The following is a 17,973-nucleotide window of genomic DNA, read 5'->3' on the forward strand; positions in this document are numbered from 1 at the left end:
TGATCTGCCTCACCCGGGAAGAGCGCAATGATGGTGCCAACTTGGGCCAGTGAAGCAACGTCCTCCACAACTAGACTGAAGAACAAAAGGACAGCACCTTGTCTGTTCCCCTTCTCCCAATTCCCCAGCACTGTTCCCATCCCAATTCCCCAATAAAAATCTTAAAAAAAAAAAAAAGAAAGGTACAAATGTACATATTATGAAACAGTGTTATGTTTTCCTCATTAAAAAGGCAAACCAGACTGTTAAGATGAAGCACTGAACTGTTTTACGGTAGGCAGTAAAATTCTTTATGGGTACTGCAGTTTCATTTTTTAAACCTAAGAAAAATAGATCGGGGGGAATAAACACCTGTCTAGAAATGATTACACAGGAAAAAATAAGATCTGTGTTACACAGCATTCATACATATCAATGAATGGCTTATCAAGAAAGGATATTCAACCATTGCTTGTATCCCATTTCTCTTGAATATAACGATACGTTGCACTTTTCCAACCGGGTTGCATACAGTATATAAAACATCCTAAAAAGGAAAGAAAACAAGATTTCTTCAGATTTTATATTTGGAAAAACATTAAAGCTACACACTGTTTTGTTTTACTAAAAAAACTGACAAGATGTCACTTCTATTAATTACTAATTAAACTTTTAAAAATTGTTACACTTCAATAAATTTAAAGTTATTTCCTCACCTACACAATATACCCACATATTAGAGAAGTTCCAATGAAACATTTAAAAAGTACTCTTTACCTTCTTGATCTCCTAATGATTCCACAATTTTTATTTTCTTAACAGTTGACTAAAATACTGACAATACACAACGCCAAAATTGTGACTCAAATGTTTCATATTATAATCACTTGAATGGCAATAAATATTTATTGGCAATAACAAAAATATTTATGGTAATAAATATTTATTAAGGGGTAGTAGAACAAGTCGGTATCCATTTTTCAAGAGACAATGGCTACTGAGAAAAGACAAAAGGGAAGATCCTTTATACATTGTTAGATGACACCAAACAAGATGCCTGAATCATCTGAGAGAGAACCTAAATACCCACTTAGGAATAATTCTTCAACTTGCAAGAAATTTCTTGAGTACCTACAAATACACAGCTGCACCATTAGGTACTAGGGATACAGCAATAAACAAACCAGAGTACTTGTACTAGGTTATATTCTTCCCCTCCCCCCCAAAACACAGAATACTGTAAATAGATTAATAAGTATAAATATTATGAAAATAAAAACACATGTTTAATTAAATTTAAATAGTACTTTATGCTTTGTTTTAGGTTTATGTCGCAATATCATACATGCTTACTAGAAGCTTCCCTTACTGTGATATTCTTCTATTCATTACAAAAATCAAGGGTCCTTGTCACTAGCTTATTGTGAAACAGCATGTAATTATAAAGTAGAAAACTCAACTGGCTCAGAACACGAATGCTTTTTAAAATTTTACTAATATCACTTCTTTTAAATATCACCTCTTTACTAATATTCAGAGTTTTAAGTAAATCACCCAGGTTTTTAACAAGCTACCTCAAAAGAGCTTAAAATGACATATACATCTTACTGTACTATGGGAGTCTGTCATTACCTAGTAGATGCTCTCAATACATATGCTGGCATATGAGTGGGAGAGATTTTGGGATCATTTCCAAAAAGTCTGTCTAATCCCTTATTACCAAAAGAGTTAACATTGATGCTAAATAATAAAATTTTTAAATGTGCTTATTTAATTATGACAACTGTGCTTCTAACCTTTTTAGCTTCAGTGCTCACCATTTCTTTGTTCATTAAACTTAATAGTCAAAATTAAAATTAATTTTAATAATTCTTTAAAAAACACTATTTTTAAATATCTTGATGGCAGTGAAGAAAAACTATAGGTTAGTCACTCTAGAGGCAAATTGCAAAATCATTTTTAATTTAGTTTCTCATACCACCGTAATAGGATAAAGAGGATTCTGAATTGATAGCAGAAGAACTTTGTTGCCTCCTGATGGATCATCAGTATTTCCTGGCCGAGTGATCCTTTTGCTTGTAGAATAGTTGAAAAAAGCCTGTTGACCAGCAATGTACACAGGTTCATCTGCAGCAAATGTCACACATTCTTTGGCACTGTCTATGTTCTCAAATTCCACTAGAGCCTGTCGTTTAAATGGCATCATCATCACATAGCTGAAAGGGAGATTGGAAGGCAATACCCAAATATAAGTTCAATTAACAGTATGTTCTCATTCAAGTAAAAGCAGACTTTAATAAAAATGTGTCAAATCACACAGATCAGTATTCTTCACTACCTATAGCCAGTGTTAGTCAACTCTGAAACATCATCCAAATAAATAGTGCTAAGCCCGGTAGACGGTGCATATTTGAAAGCTTATCCTCCTGTGATTAAAAGCTTATCCATCACAAGCCTTCCTCAAGCACAATTTCCTGTTATCAGTTATTAATGACACCATCCAGTTTATTCCTCAGGCTTCTACTCCCAAGCAGTATTAGAAAATACCTAGATACAGAAACCAACAGAGATAAAACTCAACAGAAGTTTAGCAGATGGGACCCCTAACAACAGAAACTACTACAAATAAATAAGTATCCACTCTAACAACTGACTATACTTTCATTTATCTTACTAAAAACAGAGAACCAAAAATAAAGCAACAGCAAACTGACCAAATTTCATGCAAACAGTCTTCTCCAAAATATGTTTAAATATCAAAGAATCCATGAAAGGATATTCACTATAATATGGTAATCATGGCTGCCTATGGGCAAAAGGGTGAAGTATTTACTTTTCACTGTATACTATTTTGGGGAGAAGAATAGATCTTAAAACATGATATGAAAAATAAAGAAATGGAAAGCTCCTTCTCTGAGTTTGCCTGCACTTTCCTCTCAAGTGTGCACTTTCATTTTCAATAAATAACTTTTGCTTTCTTGAAAAGAAATTTAAAATAAAGAAATAAAGGAAGAGAGAGAATCCGAGTACGTGAATCACAAGGGAAACATGTATTCTATTCACATGAACTAGGACCTTCAAAATGTTTTAAAATACAATTAACATGGTTTTCATAATAGTAGAGGGTCAGAGAAATAACATCAAGTCAGGTATTCAGTGACAACACTGCTTTTCAACCAGGCAACCAGGACCTAGTGCTACACTTTAGAAAATGGCAAATGGTTTCTTAGTAATAAAAACATACCACTTGGTAGCCTGGCAAATTATATAATCTTATGAATTTCAGCTTCATCATTTATAAAACTTGGAGGGTTGTTGTCAAAATCATAGTTACTGCACACAAACTGCTTGCCTTGCCTCATTCATCTTTATACATTATATCCTCCAAATCCAGAAACATAGCCTGGCACATAATAGGTATTCATTCAATCAATATCTATTGGTCTATGAGACTTGTTAGCTCTCCCAACGCACATCATGCAAAATTAAAGAAGAAAATTCCAAAACAATGGATTTAAAGATTTACCAACTACAAATATGATAAAAATTCCAGGAAAGAAACACTCCCTTTAGAAACACAGACTCCTTGCTCAAGTTCCAAAGTCTTGAGCATACAAAAAATAAAAAACCCAGGAATCAGGTCTATGTTAAAGAAATTAAAAGAATAAATATTCTCTCACAGATATAAGTAGGTTGAATAGCCAAATGATATTACCAGGTAAATATGTTAATAATGACCTTTGGCTCTTGGGAAACAGAAAAATCAAAAAGGTTCAAAAAATCAGTTCCTTATTGGCCTATTATAGACTTGGTCATAGTAAAACTGCTTTCTATAACTACAGCAAGGGAGCTAGAAGCACAGACTTAAAAGTTAAAAAGGTTACCCAGGAAAGTGGTATCATATGAAGACAGAGAAGGGAAAATTAGAATGTCGCAAAAATTTTAAGAATGCACTTAAATTGTCTGGCACATAATTTGTTTAAATATCTTTGAAAAGCATTAATATGAAGAAGACTGAAAAGCCAAAGACAGAAAAAATAAACAAAAAGGCTAAGGGTCTGATGCTTCCAAATTACAGCTTGAGACATGTTTACTAAATTTTAAATAGAAACAGTAGGAGGCAAAAGATTTACTACACAAATTAGGTCTCAAAAGTTTTGTTATAAAATTTTAAACTGTTATAGCTAATCACTACCTAGCATCCTCTCCTTTAATGGGAGGGGTGAATAAAAAAATGGGAGGGGGGAAGGGAGGACAAGAGACTCAGTATATGAGTATATTTTTAAATTTTCTTTTGATTACAATACATGAATATACTACACAATAAAAACAAAAAATATAGTAATTTTATTATCCTGACATAACCATTTTCAACATCTTGTAATAGTTTCTCCTGAACTTCTTTTCTTTCCTATGCTTCTAGTTTTTACATATAAAATTACTTTACACCGAACTTGGTGGCTGACACCTTTTTAACATGAGCAGTTTCTATATAATATTTATAATCCCATATACATATCACAAAATAAACAAACAGGGAAAGGTTCTGTAAATGCAACATTTTGCAGCAAAACACCTATTCCTTTCTCACTGGAGGCTCTTCAAAATTCCCACTTATAGCAGCCACTTATTCAATATCATTTCATACAACTGAAACTCCTATTATTCATATTTATGCCAATTAAACTCTTAACTATACACTGATTCATTCCAATTATTTCACGACTTTTCTATCCCCATAACTACCAATTTTGAGGATAAAATGATGTACTATGCAAGTTAACTGAGTAACATATATGGAACACTTTACCATGGACTAAGTATCAAACAGTATAGAGTTTAAAAATGAACAGGCACCCAAAAGTAACTCAAACAACTCACCAAGGTCAACACATAGTTCTATTTCTTTAATCCCCAACATTCAGGCCATGGTCATAATGAACATTAAAATTTCCAACTATCTGTGCTCATCAACTTGTTTTTCTGACATTGTTTCAGTATTTCTTGGCTCTAAAGAAATAACTTAAAAGCCCTAAATATGTTAAGAACAAAAGAAAAATAAACCAGAAATAACAATCTCTTTATAACTCCATGGGACGATGTGCCACTTAGAAGGTCCTTATAGTGAATGGAGTTAGTCTTGGGCCAACATGCAAGTCTAAATAAAATTTAAGGAGTCTGCTTCAATATTTATCTCTCCAGACAGACTTAATAACTTCTAAGATCCACTCCAAGTAACTAAGATGTGAGATGGTCATCTTAGTGATACCTCAAGAAATGGGCCTTCAGGGCCGGCCGAGTGGCTCAGATGGTTAAGAGCTCACTCCAGAGTGTGATTTCTGAGCAACAGGTTCGCTGGTTTGATTCCTGACCCCAGCTGAGCTGCCGCTGAGCTGCCAACAGGTGGCAGGATGGCTCAGCTAAAAATAAAAAAAAAAAAGAAATGGGCCTTCTTATGCCCACGTGGATTCCCAATTTGTACCTCCAAGGATAAACAATATATAACAGTCAGTGCTGAGGTACATAAGCTAGAATAACAGGTTTGTCATGCCATCAACTGTTCAATGAGGTCACCAAAGAAATAAAAAAGATGCCATGATAGAAGGTGTCACCAACACTACGCCTACTCATTTGAAGCAATAATTCCTTTCTGTTGGGCATCTCTGATCACTCCCTCACTGTCTATTTATGCATCACCTTTTCTATACTCAAAATTCAATATAAATTTTTATACAATAGAAGCAATCAAGCTATCTCAGTAAATATACTGAAATTTCTCTCCTGTTTATATATTTTGACTTAGTCTGTGTCACTATGCCTAAATCAAAACCCCCTCATTAAGGAAAAAACATACTCATTAAGGAAAAACTAATAATAAAATCAACTCGATTATTTATACTAAGAAGAGAACAACAGGCATACTCCAAAAACAATTTAGAGAGAATTTTTAAGTGTCTATTTTTGGTAGCAGATTCACTTTTCTAATTAGTTTTCACTTAATATTCTTAAACATACGCCAGCTACAGTAAGAGAAAGGAAGAGCATGAATGAATACAAAAGAAAAAAGACAAGCTAGGATAAAACACTGACTCTCATGATATGCACAAGAACTCACAGCAACATATAATTAAGCAAATAATGCCTACCCTTAATCTACCCACTTACCTAAATAATAACCATTATTTCCTAAATATTCCAAAATAATAATTTTTAAAAATCCGTATTTAAGTATCACTACTTGAAACTGAAAATAAAGGGTATAAGCAACTCATTGGTTTAAAGCAGTGCTTAAGAAGGAATCATGAACTCATTTGAAAATCAGATGAAAGATGCAATAATCAATTTTACATACAACCTGGTTGGGGAGTGAGAGGTGATCACGGCCACAAAAATACATCCATGCATCATTCCAGAGAGGTTAAAAGGTTCCAAAGAAATACAGTCATAAGCAAACTTGATACATACAATGGTTAAACATCAAGGCTAGAGCAACGAAGCAAGGCTTGTTCTACCATAATGTTTTGAACCTTTATTGTCTTTTGAGTCCTTATTGTCCTTACCATATCGTCCCAAATTTTTCCAGAGCCTCCACAAGGTCGGCTTCCACCACAGATTCACAGAGTCCTCGAACATGGACCACAGGTGAAACAGAAACTTTATGATGACTTCCACCTGCCTCCTAGCAAGAGAAAATAATTTCTAGTTAAAAACTTTAGAAGTCTAAATTGAATCTTTTAGTAAATTCAGCTTGGCCTTAAAAAGCAAACATTTAAGGGTAGCCAGGTGGCTCAGTTGGTTAGAGCATGTGCTCTGAACAAGGTAGCCGGTTCGATCCCTGCATGAGCCACTTTGAGCTGAGCCCTCCTTAAAAAAAGAAAAAAAAAAGAAATAAGGAAAAAGCAAACATTTAAAAAAAACCCAAACCAAGTTTCAATTCACAAGTTAGCAACAGGACCCTGAGAGTAAAATCAGCAACTAAATGCTTGGCATGAAAATTATGATTTCTTAAAAGGGAGTATTCTCGCTCAATAAGAAGTGAAACTAAGTTACTCACAACTTATTTTCAATGTCAAGGAAATCTCAGAAAAAATTTCAGCAGACACAGAGCATGCTAAGATCAGAAATACAGGGCCGGCCGAGCGACACGTTGGTTAAGAGCTGGCTTGGGACTCCAGCTCTGAGCAGCAGTGCCCGGGTTCGGATCCCACATTAGGGCCAGTGACCTCTATAGCTAAGATGGTGAACAACAGCTCAACCTGGAGCTGGGCTGCCGAGATTTGCCGGAGATGGCCTAGGCTGCAGTGGGCTGCCATAAGCTACCATGTGTGGCCAGCAGCTAACATGAGCAGCCAGCAGCCTATGTGAGCTGCCAAGAGCCACCGTGAGTGGCCGTCCAGAGGCCGGCAACTGATCTGCCTCACCCAGGAAAAGTGCAATGATAATACCAACATGGGCCAGTGAAGCAACATCCTCCACAACTAGACTGAAGAACAAAAGGACAGCAACTTGTCTGTTCCCCTCCCCCAACTCCCCAACAAAACCTTTCAAAAAAAGAAAAGATCAGAAATACATTTTATACTCATAATTTCGTAGTTTTTCCTCCATAAAATCAAAATCTCAAGAAGTCCAAATGAGGGGTGGCCGGGTAGCTCAGTTGGTTAAAGCACGTGCTCTGAGCAACAGGGTTGCCGGTTCGATTCCCACATGGGCCAGTGAGCTGCACTCCGCAAGTAGACTGTAGACAACGACTTGAGCTGAGCTGCCCTGAGCTGCTGACGAGCAACCAGATGGCAACTGGACTTGGGAGCTGAGCTTACTGCGCCCTCCACAACTAAGACTAAAGGACAACTTGGCTATTCCCTTACCCCAATTTCCCAACACTGTTCCCCTCCCCTAATTCCCCAATAAAATCTTTTTTAAAAAAGATACTTTTCAAACTATATTTTCATCACCCCCTTTTCCCCCCAAATACTAATACTTTTCTTAAATAAATATTTTCTTATATCTACCTATACTACATACTGGTAATAAGAAATCTGAAATCATCTTAGAGCTTCTTTCTACCTACCTTAAAACTACCTCTTTGAAGCATCAAACTATGCATATGATTCCCAAATTGGTGAATAAATCAGTATTGTTTACCCCATCCACATATTAATACTTTGATCTTGTCTTCTCCAGCTTAATAAATTTTAACCCTTTCTCATACAGAAGCCCAAATTCTTTCCATTTCAAATGTTTATCTAGGCTCTCTACTGATCAATTTATATCTATTACATATCAGGCTAATTAATAATCTATTAAGTATCAAACAGTATTCCCAGAGAAGCCCAGCACATGAAGGTATGACTGCAATTTATGTATATATATATATTTAATTACTGAATCCCTTCTTTAGGTAAACTGGGTCAACTGTAATGGAGGCATTATTTTCCCCACTGCAGGTTACAGACCAGTCTAGTCATAACCATTCCAAACTCCCTGCCCCTCAAAGCCTATCTCAAGGACAAACTCTAATAATACCAACCTTTTTTTTTTTTTTTTTAGATTTTTTTTAATTGGGGAATTGGGGGAAGGGGAACAGACAGTTGCTGTCCTTCACTGACCCAAGTTGGCACCATCATTGTGCTCTTCCCGGGTGAGGCAGATCAGTCGCTGGCTTCTGGACGGCCGCTCACAGTGGCTACTGGCTACACACGGTAGCCCATGGCAACCCACTGCCATAGGGGCTGCAGCTATGCCGTCGCCGGCAACTCACGACAGCCCAGCTTCAGGTTGAGCTGTTGTTCAGCATTTTAGCTGTGGAGGGCAGTGTCACTGGCCCTCATATGTGGGATCCGAACCGGGGCCCTCTGGCGTCCCAAGCCAGTTCTTTTCTTTACCATCGCGCCACTCGGCCAGCCCACTAATAATACCAATCTTAAGTGCTAATTTTGGCATTGAAGATTGAAGACCAGGTTCTATTAAAGAGAAGAGAAGCTCAGCAAAGTATAAATGAAGCTTCTATCTGAGAGGAATGAGCAGGGCCCGTTAATATCTGTTCATACAGAAAAGCAAAAATTTAACTGTAAACTCAAAGTCCAGGCACATTGTCTGTAGGCTTTTTTGTTTTCTCAGTATCTTCATGCACAACATGTGCTCAAGGGCCACTGAACAATAACAATCTTCTTTGCCCTCCTATAGTGACAGGATTAAGAAAGACCAATCCCAAATTCAATAATTCGTCCCCCAATACCAAACACACACAGACCCACTGCCAAGTGATTATCCAGCCTCTCAAATACCTCCAATGACAGAAAACACACACTGAGACAATCCATGATTTTAGAAAATTCTCCATACTATGCATCCATATCTGTCTCCCTATAGTTTCTACCCAAAATGGCCTCTGGAGTCAGACCAGAGTTTGAATCTTTGGACACTTACTGGCTCAGTGATCTTAGTATTAGTAGGCTAGTTACTTAATCTTTCTGAGCCTGTTTCATACTACTATTTAAAGAAAAAAATCAAAACCCTTATCACACAAGATTATAATAAATGAAACAAACGTAAAATGACTAGCAGACCTAGATGTAGTTATTGAATAAAGGTTCAGCGTTAGATGGCACTCCCTACCCTTATTGCACTTCCTTCTTCTACATGATGATAACCTTACAATTATTTGTAATGATTTCTTAAATCACACCTAAGTTTACCCCAGATTCTTCTGTCATTCCTCTTATGATGTGATTTTAAGTGCCTTCTTCTTTCTGGTAATCTTTCTCTGGATTAGAATTTATCAACATAGTACTAAGAAGTGAGTACAGTATTTCCAGATATTTAAAATTATCCTCTCTTTGACTATGGAGACTTCATATGGACCAAGAACAAACTAGTTTTAAGAGGCAGCTGTAAACATTTTTTAATTCACATTATCCTTAAAGTTAGCTACTTTTTTTTTCTTGCTAAATTAAACAATCACCTCTCTTTATTTGGTCTTTTTCTTTTTTTAAAGCAACAATATGGCAGATCTAAAATATGGGACCCTCTTTAATTTTCCTATCCAAAGTTCTTAGGTATATTTGATCACATAACAGAAGATTAAAAAGGACAGCTATATGATTCAAGTAACTTTTATGTATTTATTTATTTACTTACTCATGTAGTAGAAGTCCTTTGGTTTTGCCTACCCAGAACTCTTTCCCCCTTCTTCCACTTAAACACACCAAAGGAAAAAAAACAACAACAAAACTCTTCAACTCCCTATTACTATGTCAGTATTCTCAGTCACACAGTTCTGTCTCCCCAACTTCAGAGGTAGTCCAGTGATTAGTTGGAGAAAGGGAGAGACAAAAAATGGTTGATTAGGGGATAAATATGGGCACTGGGGAAGGGAGGCTATTCTTTTTATCTGCTAGTTATAAGACTATAAGCCTAGCTTTATCACTAGAGAAAATAGGGCGGAAACATGAAAAGAGACAGAATCAAGTCTGTGCTATCATCTAAATCCCTGAATCCAGTCGTGCCCCAAATTAGTGCCACAACTTGGCTTTCCCAGTTATATGGACCAATAAATTCTCTGCCCCACCCTCTTTTAATTTGTTTAAGTTCGTCTGAGCTGTTGCAGTGGCTGCAACTGCAAGCTTTAAAAATTATGTTCAATTTCATAAAAGCACTACATGACAAAGAATCACAGCTTTTTAGATATGCAATTTTTTCCACTACTACATCTCCATCACTGAGAACGACACCTAGCACATGGTAGGGGCTTAAGTATTATTTTTTCAATGAGCTAAGAGATCAGTGATCATCAAATCCAACCATCTCATGTTATAGGTAGCAAATTGAGTTCCAGAGAGGTTAAGTCACAAAGCATGTTCATAGCAGAGCCAAGGCACCAGCCTTGGTTGGGCTTATGGCTCTAGTAACAGCTCTTTTCATTTTACATAGTAACTTGAAGAAACAGTCACTTGTTAGTTTCAAAAGATAGTAAAACCTACTACTTTTCATTTCTTTCCCAAAACTAGGCCTGAAAATCCTCACTTACTGTAGCACCTTAGCTAAAGGAAACATAGAACATTACTGCTATTGAAACCTCAAGGCTCTGGCACTTACCTCCAGGGCACACATCCTTGTAATTTTTATTCCCCAGTGTAGTTACTATGCTCACTGTCAAGGTCTCTAAACTTTCCTATAAGAGCTAAGCTAACAAAGTGACCTCATCCCATCTCCCATCCCATATTCATCCAATAAGCCATCATAACATTCCTATCATCTCTGTAATTTAGATCATTAAAGCATAACAGTATATCTTAAGTTCAAACTAGATTCTCTACATAACGTATTGGGTTGTCGGAAAAGTCATGACGCATTTTTGAAACGAAAAACAGAAAAACTACGTCATGACTTTCCTGACAACCCAATACATTCCTTTGCTTGAAAATCTTAGGATCTACATTTTTATCTTGGCATTTTGCCATCTTGTTAGTCTACATATTTATTAAAAGTTGAGAAATAAATATTCACCTCATCAGCAAACAACTTTAACAATCTTGAATTTGCCTGTTTACTCACTAGCAGAATAGAGTAAAAGGAAAACTTGAAAGTCTCCAAAATAAATTAGCACTCCATAAATTTTTATTGAGACCAGTCTTTATAAAAGCACATCTTTTCTATGTAACCTCCCAATTCAATTCCTCAATTAGTTTTCCCAAGGGAAGCCCTAATATTTGGAAGTCAAGCTGCTTTCTTAAAAGTAAGCAGGTACAGAAATTTACCATTATTATGATCTACTAAACTTAAGAACTACTAAACTTAAACTGTACGAATAAAGTGACTCTATAATACATAGCAGGAACCTCCATAATCAAGCTTTGTTCAACAATGCAGCCCAATGAAATCTAAATCACTTTTGCTCTTCAAAATAAGTACCAGAAGACACAAATTTTAAAGGACCTCTTATTTCTCATGTCCAAACTAACTTTATATCTTAAAACAGCACGGTCATTCACAATGACCAATTCATCTTTAAATTAGGAGCATTTGTAAAAACTGTTTTTCTTAAATGTACTCACTTTCCTCTTTAAATCTGAATATATTATTAAAGCACTCACGGAAATAATTATGAAAAGCCAAACAATGTAAATCTTTGAAGTCTTACTTTGCACTTTACAAACTTCCCAACTAAAGTTGAAAAGCTTGCTTATCAGTTGTACCTAATTTGCATTTACCACAAAGGTATTTCTTCTCTGGCTGGGTTGAAGGGCCACTGAGTTTGAGCCAAAACCCTTTTCAGTTTGATGAATTACCATATTTCTGGATGATGACGCACTAGGCAGTAAACTGCTATCCAGAAAATTCCTATCCTAATAGTATTTTATTATGTACTCAGGTTTTCATAGTTGGAATGATTTCAAAAGTATCAAAAATTACATGAGGAAAAATGTTTAAAAACAGGAAAAAAAACATTCATTAGATTTCACAGTGCAGTGTTGGTTCTACTGTTAAATAAATGCAATTCACCCTCTCGTAAGAAACATAACAGCAGTAAGATAAACAAAAATTAGAATTTATAACTCCTGCCTGGGTAATTTAAAAGCTGTATTACATTAATCACTGAACCACAAAGTCAGGTAAGGAAGGCATGTACAACAGTTCAACTGTCACATTTTACAGACTAAGAGAACTCAGCATGGTAAACTGACTTTCTCAAGGTCACATAGACTGTATGCTAGCTAAGACTTCTGACTCCCCAAGCCCTGCCCAGGGCTATTTCCACTGCTAGATACAATGCACTCTGAATATATTAATTATATATTATTTTCTTCCCAACACACCCTATGCTATTGGCTTAATGGTTAATATGTTCTTTTTAATATTCGGGGAACTATTTTTAAAGGTTTAATTTTTTTTTAATTCATAAACTGATTAAAGCATCTTTCCAAGACACCTAATGGTAGACATTTCATGATGCACAAAAAGTCAAGCAAGCCTTTTGACAAAGAAATACACTGATCCAATACATCTAAATAACCAGTTATAACATTTCTGTTTCCAACTTCCACAATGGAATTGGCCTTGAACTGAAACTTTTACAGAAGAAATGTACTTCTCCTTTATTTACAGTTTCAAGTTACATTTTTAATATATCAAATAGCTAGGCACAAAAATAAAAAGTAACATCTGGCCATAAGAAAACGATTTTATTTAAAGAGTTCCTTTTTTAAATGTGTTGCAACCTTATCCATCACATTAAGGTATCTGGAAACTCGAACTGGAAACTCTAGCCGAAGTATGTGGATATCGATCAGAATTTTTTACATAAAAATTCAAACAATACCTAAAAGGCTTCTAATTTGATTCTTACCAAAAGTAAAAAATATTTTAATCTCTTTATAGAATATATGTGTGTAGTCTATCTCAAAAATTTCCGGTAAAGTTTGCTTTAAAAAAAAATCACAATATGCATTAAATGTTTTAAAGAACATCTAAGTCATTAAGACACCTTAATGCACCAAAAAAAGGCAAAACGTTTTTTGTTTTGTTTCCTTGAAGTCTCCATCCAACTGAAGCTGAGTTACTATTTGCTGTGGATAAAAGCAATTTTCACATCCCTTCTGCCTCCAGCTAACATTTTGGACGAGAGGAACAAGAATCTAGGACAGTTGTTTAATGCAGTCCTGATTTCAGTTCCTCCTTTCGTGGAGCAAATTTGGGATAAACTGTCAATGAGAAATTGAGGTGGTTTTAACATTTGTTTTACTTGAAAGTATGTCCTAACACCCATCAACACACTTTTTTCAACCGAAGAGCTAAAAACTGTATTGAGCAATAACCATGACACTGGGTAGCAAAGCATGCACGCCATGCCTGCCAAAAGCGAAAAAAAAAATTTTTTTAAACCTTCAGGGAAACTAGGGCGTGAGCGCCAGAGCGTCATTTGTCATTTAGTTACGGCTCTCCTCCGGACCTAGGCGAATACATTCTTCGGTGAACCGACGCAACCATATTGTGATCGGGACCAGCGCGCGGATGCTTCGGGCAGAGGTGCTGAAGAGAGAGGGTCCTCTGGACGCGGGCCAGCAGCCGGAAGAGTTAAACTAACAAAGAGCTAATCGCGCCCCACAGCCCCCACCCCGCCCAAGCGGAAGCAACGCGTCGCCGCCGCCCCCGCCCCGCGACCCTCCCCAAGTTCAGGGCTGGCAGCCGACTCCCGCCGGGGCCTGCAGCCAGGCCGGGGCAGATTCGCTTTCGGGATGCGGGAAACAGGTAGGGCAAAGCATAAAAACCCCAAAGAGAAGAGCCGGCGCTTCCCGACCGGCTCGGCGTAGCAGAAAAGGGAAACGAGGCGGGCGGGAGGCCCGGGGCCGAGTCCCCGCCACTGGGCCCTGCTTCCCGGGAGCCGCCAGACACAGCGGACGGGGCGCCGCGCTTTGTTACCGGCTGTGAGAAGCTCCGGCCGCCGCCGCCGCCATCGCCTCCGGCCCGCGGCGTCGCTTCCCGGCGGTTCTCGCCTTCCTCGGCCGAGTAGTCGATCTCCCCTTCCTCGGTCTTGAGGCGCTTGGCCTGGCTCTCGTACTCGCGGTCCTCCTCGTACGTCTCCCTGGGGGAGGATGAGGAGGAGGACATGGCGGCGACCGGAGGGACCGGCGGGCAAGCGGGTGGGGGTGGCGGCGTGGCGCGGGCCTTGGACGCCGCGGGTCGGTCCCCGCCGTGGGCAGCGCCTCTTCAGCGACGTCTGCGCAGCCCGGCCGTCCGCAGGGGCCGCGCGCCCAGAAGCCAGGTGGGTGCCGAGAGCGAGCGGGATGCGACAGCGCTCCGGAGCGGCCTCTCCCCTTTATTAAGGAGCCAACATTCAGCCTCTTCTCGCTCCACGGTCTCCGCTCCCAGCCCGGGGGAGCGAACCTAAGGATGGGACGCGACCGTGGCTTCCGGTCTTCCCTCCTCCCCCCCCTATCCGCTCCCCGCCGCCCAGGCCGAGCCTCCGCCCCCGCCTTCACTGTCGCCGCGCAGGATTGAATCCAGCCGCAGCCCCCGGGAAGCGCCCCCCCAGCCTGGATCTCGCTCCCTATTGGCAGGGGGAAAGTCGACCAGGCTTCCAATTGGCTATAAGAGCTGTTCGTCAAAATCCCACTGCCCGGCCTCGTCCCCCTCCCTGCACCTTCTTTCTGAACTCGACACTGGCCTGCGAGTCCCGACCGCGCAACGCTCGCCTCGCGCCTCCCGGGAGCGGTTGCTTCCCCCAGGCCGTTAACGCTATTAGGCTAACCTGAGGCGTGGCGCGGAGGAGTGAACCCAGGCGGGCGACGAGTCGTGCAGTGGTTTTAGGGCTGCGGGTGTTAACCGCCTTCCCGCTAATTTAAATGCTTTTATTACTTGTCTTCAAAAGGAAAATGAAGGAAACGTCTAAAATCCCTGCGGATATACCTCACACAGTCCTAAAACTACAGGGGGCGAGGGGAGAAAAGGGTTTAGAACAGTGAAAGTAGCCTTCTCCCTATGCTGTGCAAAATCAGACGTGGGTTGAATGCAGTAAATGCAAGTCCTGAAGAAGATTCCACAAGGGCGAATTTAGTTTGATCATTTATTACTCATTTGTCGTCTGGACCTTATTTCCTGACAATTACAGACACTTGTCTGTGTATGTTCCTGCTCCAGTTAAATGTGTTTTAAACCTTTCACATAAAATTTCAACCTTCATCCCAACCCTTTCCTTTCTGGACGATCTATTTCACATTTTCATTTATTTTTAAAAGATACAAAAGCCCATCAAAATTCTGTCCTTCGGATCACCGCTCACTTCCTCTGTGGGGTCCTGAGGACTCTTCCAAGCTTCTAGTTGCTGCTTTCTCTTTTTAGCTACTGGGCACTTTATACCTATCTCTTAGGATGTTCTGTTTTAAAGACTAAAATTGCTTAAAGACAGGAACTGCTCTTTTCATCTTTGCAAACCCCGTTTCCTGTGCAGTCCCCTCACAAGTTAGTTGCTCAACAATGCTGAATGAGTGGTCCTTGGGAAATAAAGATCCAGTGTATCTTTCAGGAGAGTCACTGGCAAATCGATTGCCAACATAACTGCCCTCTGTGACTTAACCTTTGGAGGATTGCCTACCATCAGGACCCAACAATTCCACTTCTGGGCGTCTATCCAAAGAAAGCAAAACTAATTTGAAAAGTACATGCACCCCTATGTTCATTGCAGCATTATTTGCAACAGCAAAGATATGGAAGCAACCTCAATGTCCAATGACAGATGAATGGATAAAAAAGTTGTGACATATATATTGGGTTGTCAGAAAAGTCATGACATTTTTTGCAACAAAAAACAGAAAAAAATACGTCATGACTTTTCCGACAACCCAATACAATGGAATATTACTGAGCCATAAAAAAAGAATGAAGTCTTGCCATTTGCGACATGGACGGACTCTAGAGGGTATTAGGCTAAGTGAAATAAATCCGACAGAAAAATCCCGTATGATTTTATTTATATGTGGAATCCAAAAAACAAAACAAAATAGAATCAGATTCATAGAGAACAAACTGATGGTTGTCAGAGGGTAAGAGGTGGGAAGAAGGGCAAAAAAGGGAAGGGAATAAGAGGTACAAATTTCCAGTTATAAAATAAGTCATGGTGATGTAATGTACAGCATAGGGAATATAGTCGACAATACAGTAATAACTATGGTGTCAGATAATGACTAGACTTGTGGCGATCATTTTGTAAGGTATATAAATGTTGATTAACTATATTGTATATCTGAAACGAATATATTGTATGTTATTTATATTTTAATAAAAATAAATAAAGTCACATGTTTCCATCATCCTTGACCCTCAAATGCTTTCCAAAATATTACTCTTCCTTACCTAGGTGTGGATTGTTTCCTCTCCCGGCCTAGTTCTCTCTCCTTTCCAAAGTTATTTCCTCCAAAAATATTTTTATTTATTTCTGACAGTGCTTTAACACACAGTGTTTTGTGCCTTATGATTTACACTGCCTATCATTTTGGAATCCATTTACAAGCTTTTTCACACCACCATACAGCTATAATCAAATTCATGTGCGGCTGCAAGTACATACTGACAAAATAGAACTTAAAAAAAAATTAGAAATTTATTTTGTAAATTAAGATAGAATGAATGGAAATAGACAAAAAATATCAAAGAGAAAGCTGCAGAGCTGACTGCAGACGAGGAAATGTTGTTGGCAGAGCGCTGGGAAGAATGAGAAGAACCCGAAGGCCTTATACTAACTTTCCAAATATTTCATGTGATGGTAAAAATATTTTAAGTCCTCAAAGCCTACATCCAATCTATGGATTCTACCAGGTTAAATGAAACTGTTACACCAATTGGTAGGGAAACCCAACCTTAACAAATCTACCTGCTATACACAGTGTGTACTTCACTAACTGTAGGTCCCCTTGTTAAACTTAATTCTTTTTTGGAATAGCTGCAATCAAACTGTTAAGTAAAAAAGCTGAAAAGGTAAAGAAGGAGGGGGCATAAATGCTATTCTACATGATTTAACTTAGATGAGATTAAGAAATTACACACTGCCCAGTAGCCAGAAATGCCTAAGAAACTCAGAAACAGCTCCTAAATGGCATGACTTCTAGAATCTTTTGCACTACTATCTATATAAAGCCTTGGGCCTTTGGCAGATGGTTTGCATGCTTCATTGGATTGGCTGCTGTTGATTGTAGGAGGCAGTCATGAACCATTGCCACAATTCAGAGGATTCAGGGATAATAGTCGAGTAGGAGACAGGTCCAAAGCAGGCCTAGGGAAACTGAGAGTCGAGTCCTTAATAATCTAGCCCCAAATTGCCCTTTAGTTTTAAATCTCATTGCTGATTATGTAAGTAATTTATAAGACATTGTGCTAGGGCAGGGGTTGGCAAACCAGCTCAAGAGCTGCATGCGGCTCTTTGGGTACGTACATGTGGCTCTGAAGTAAAACTGAAAATGAAAAAACTATCAGTTTCATTTATAAAATTTTTAAAGGATATTA

General features: G+C 38.6%; 1 protein-coding gene across 1 annotated transcript in view; it reads right to left on the bottom strand.

Moving 5' to 3' along the window:
• HNRNPLL (heterogeneous nuclear ribonucleoprotein L like) overlaps positions 1 to 16,131 on the bottom strand; it is a 36,730-nt gene extending 20,599 nt beyond the window's left edge. Inside the window, exons 1-4 of the mRNA XM_019647841.1 lie at positions 14,398 to 16,131; positions 6,540 to 6,658; positions 1,958 to 2,195; positions 441 to 526 (exon numbers count right to left, since the gene is read on the bottom strand). Coding sequence (XP_019503386.1) covers positions 441 to 526; positions 1,958 to 2,195; positions 6,540 to 6,658; positions 14,398 to 14,586 — 632 coding nt within the window. The 5' untranslated portion in view covers positions 14,587 to 16,131. The remainder of the gene's footprint in view (positions 1 to 440; positions 527 to 1,957; positions 2,196 to 6,539; positions 6,659 to 14,397) is intronic.
• Positions 16,132 to 17,973: the final 1,842 nt, after the last annotated feature.

The sequence above is a fragment of the Hipposideros armiger genome, unplaced genomic scaffold, assembly GCF_001890085.2.
Source record: "Hipposideros armiger isolate ML-2016 unplaced genomic scaffold, ASM189008v1 scaffold_116, whole genome shotgun sequence".
NCBI classification, from domain to species: Eukaryota; Metazoa; Chordata; class Mammalia; order Chiroptera; family Hipposideridae; genus Hipposideros; species Hipposideros armiger.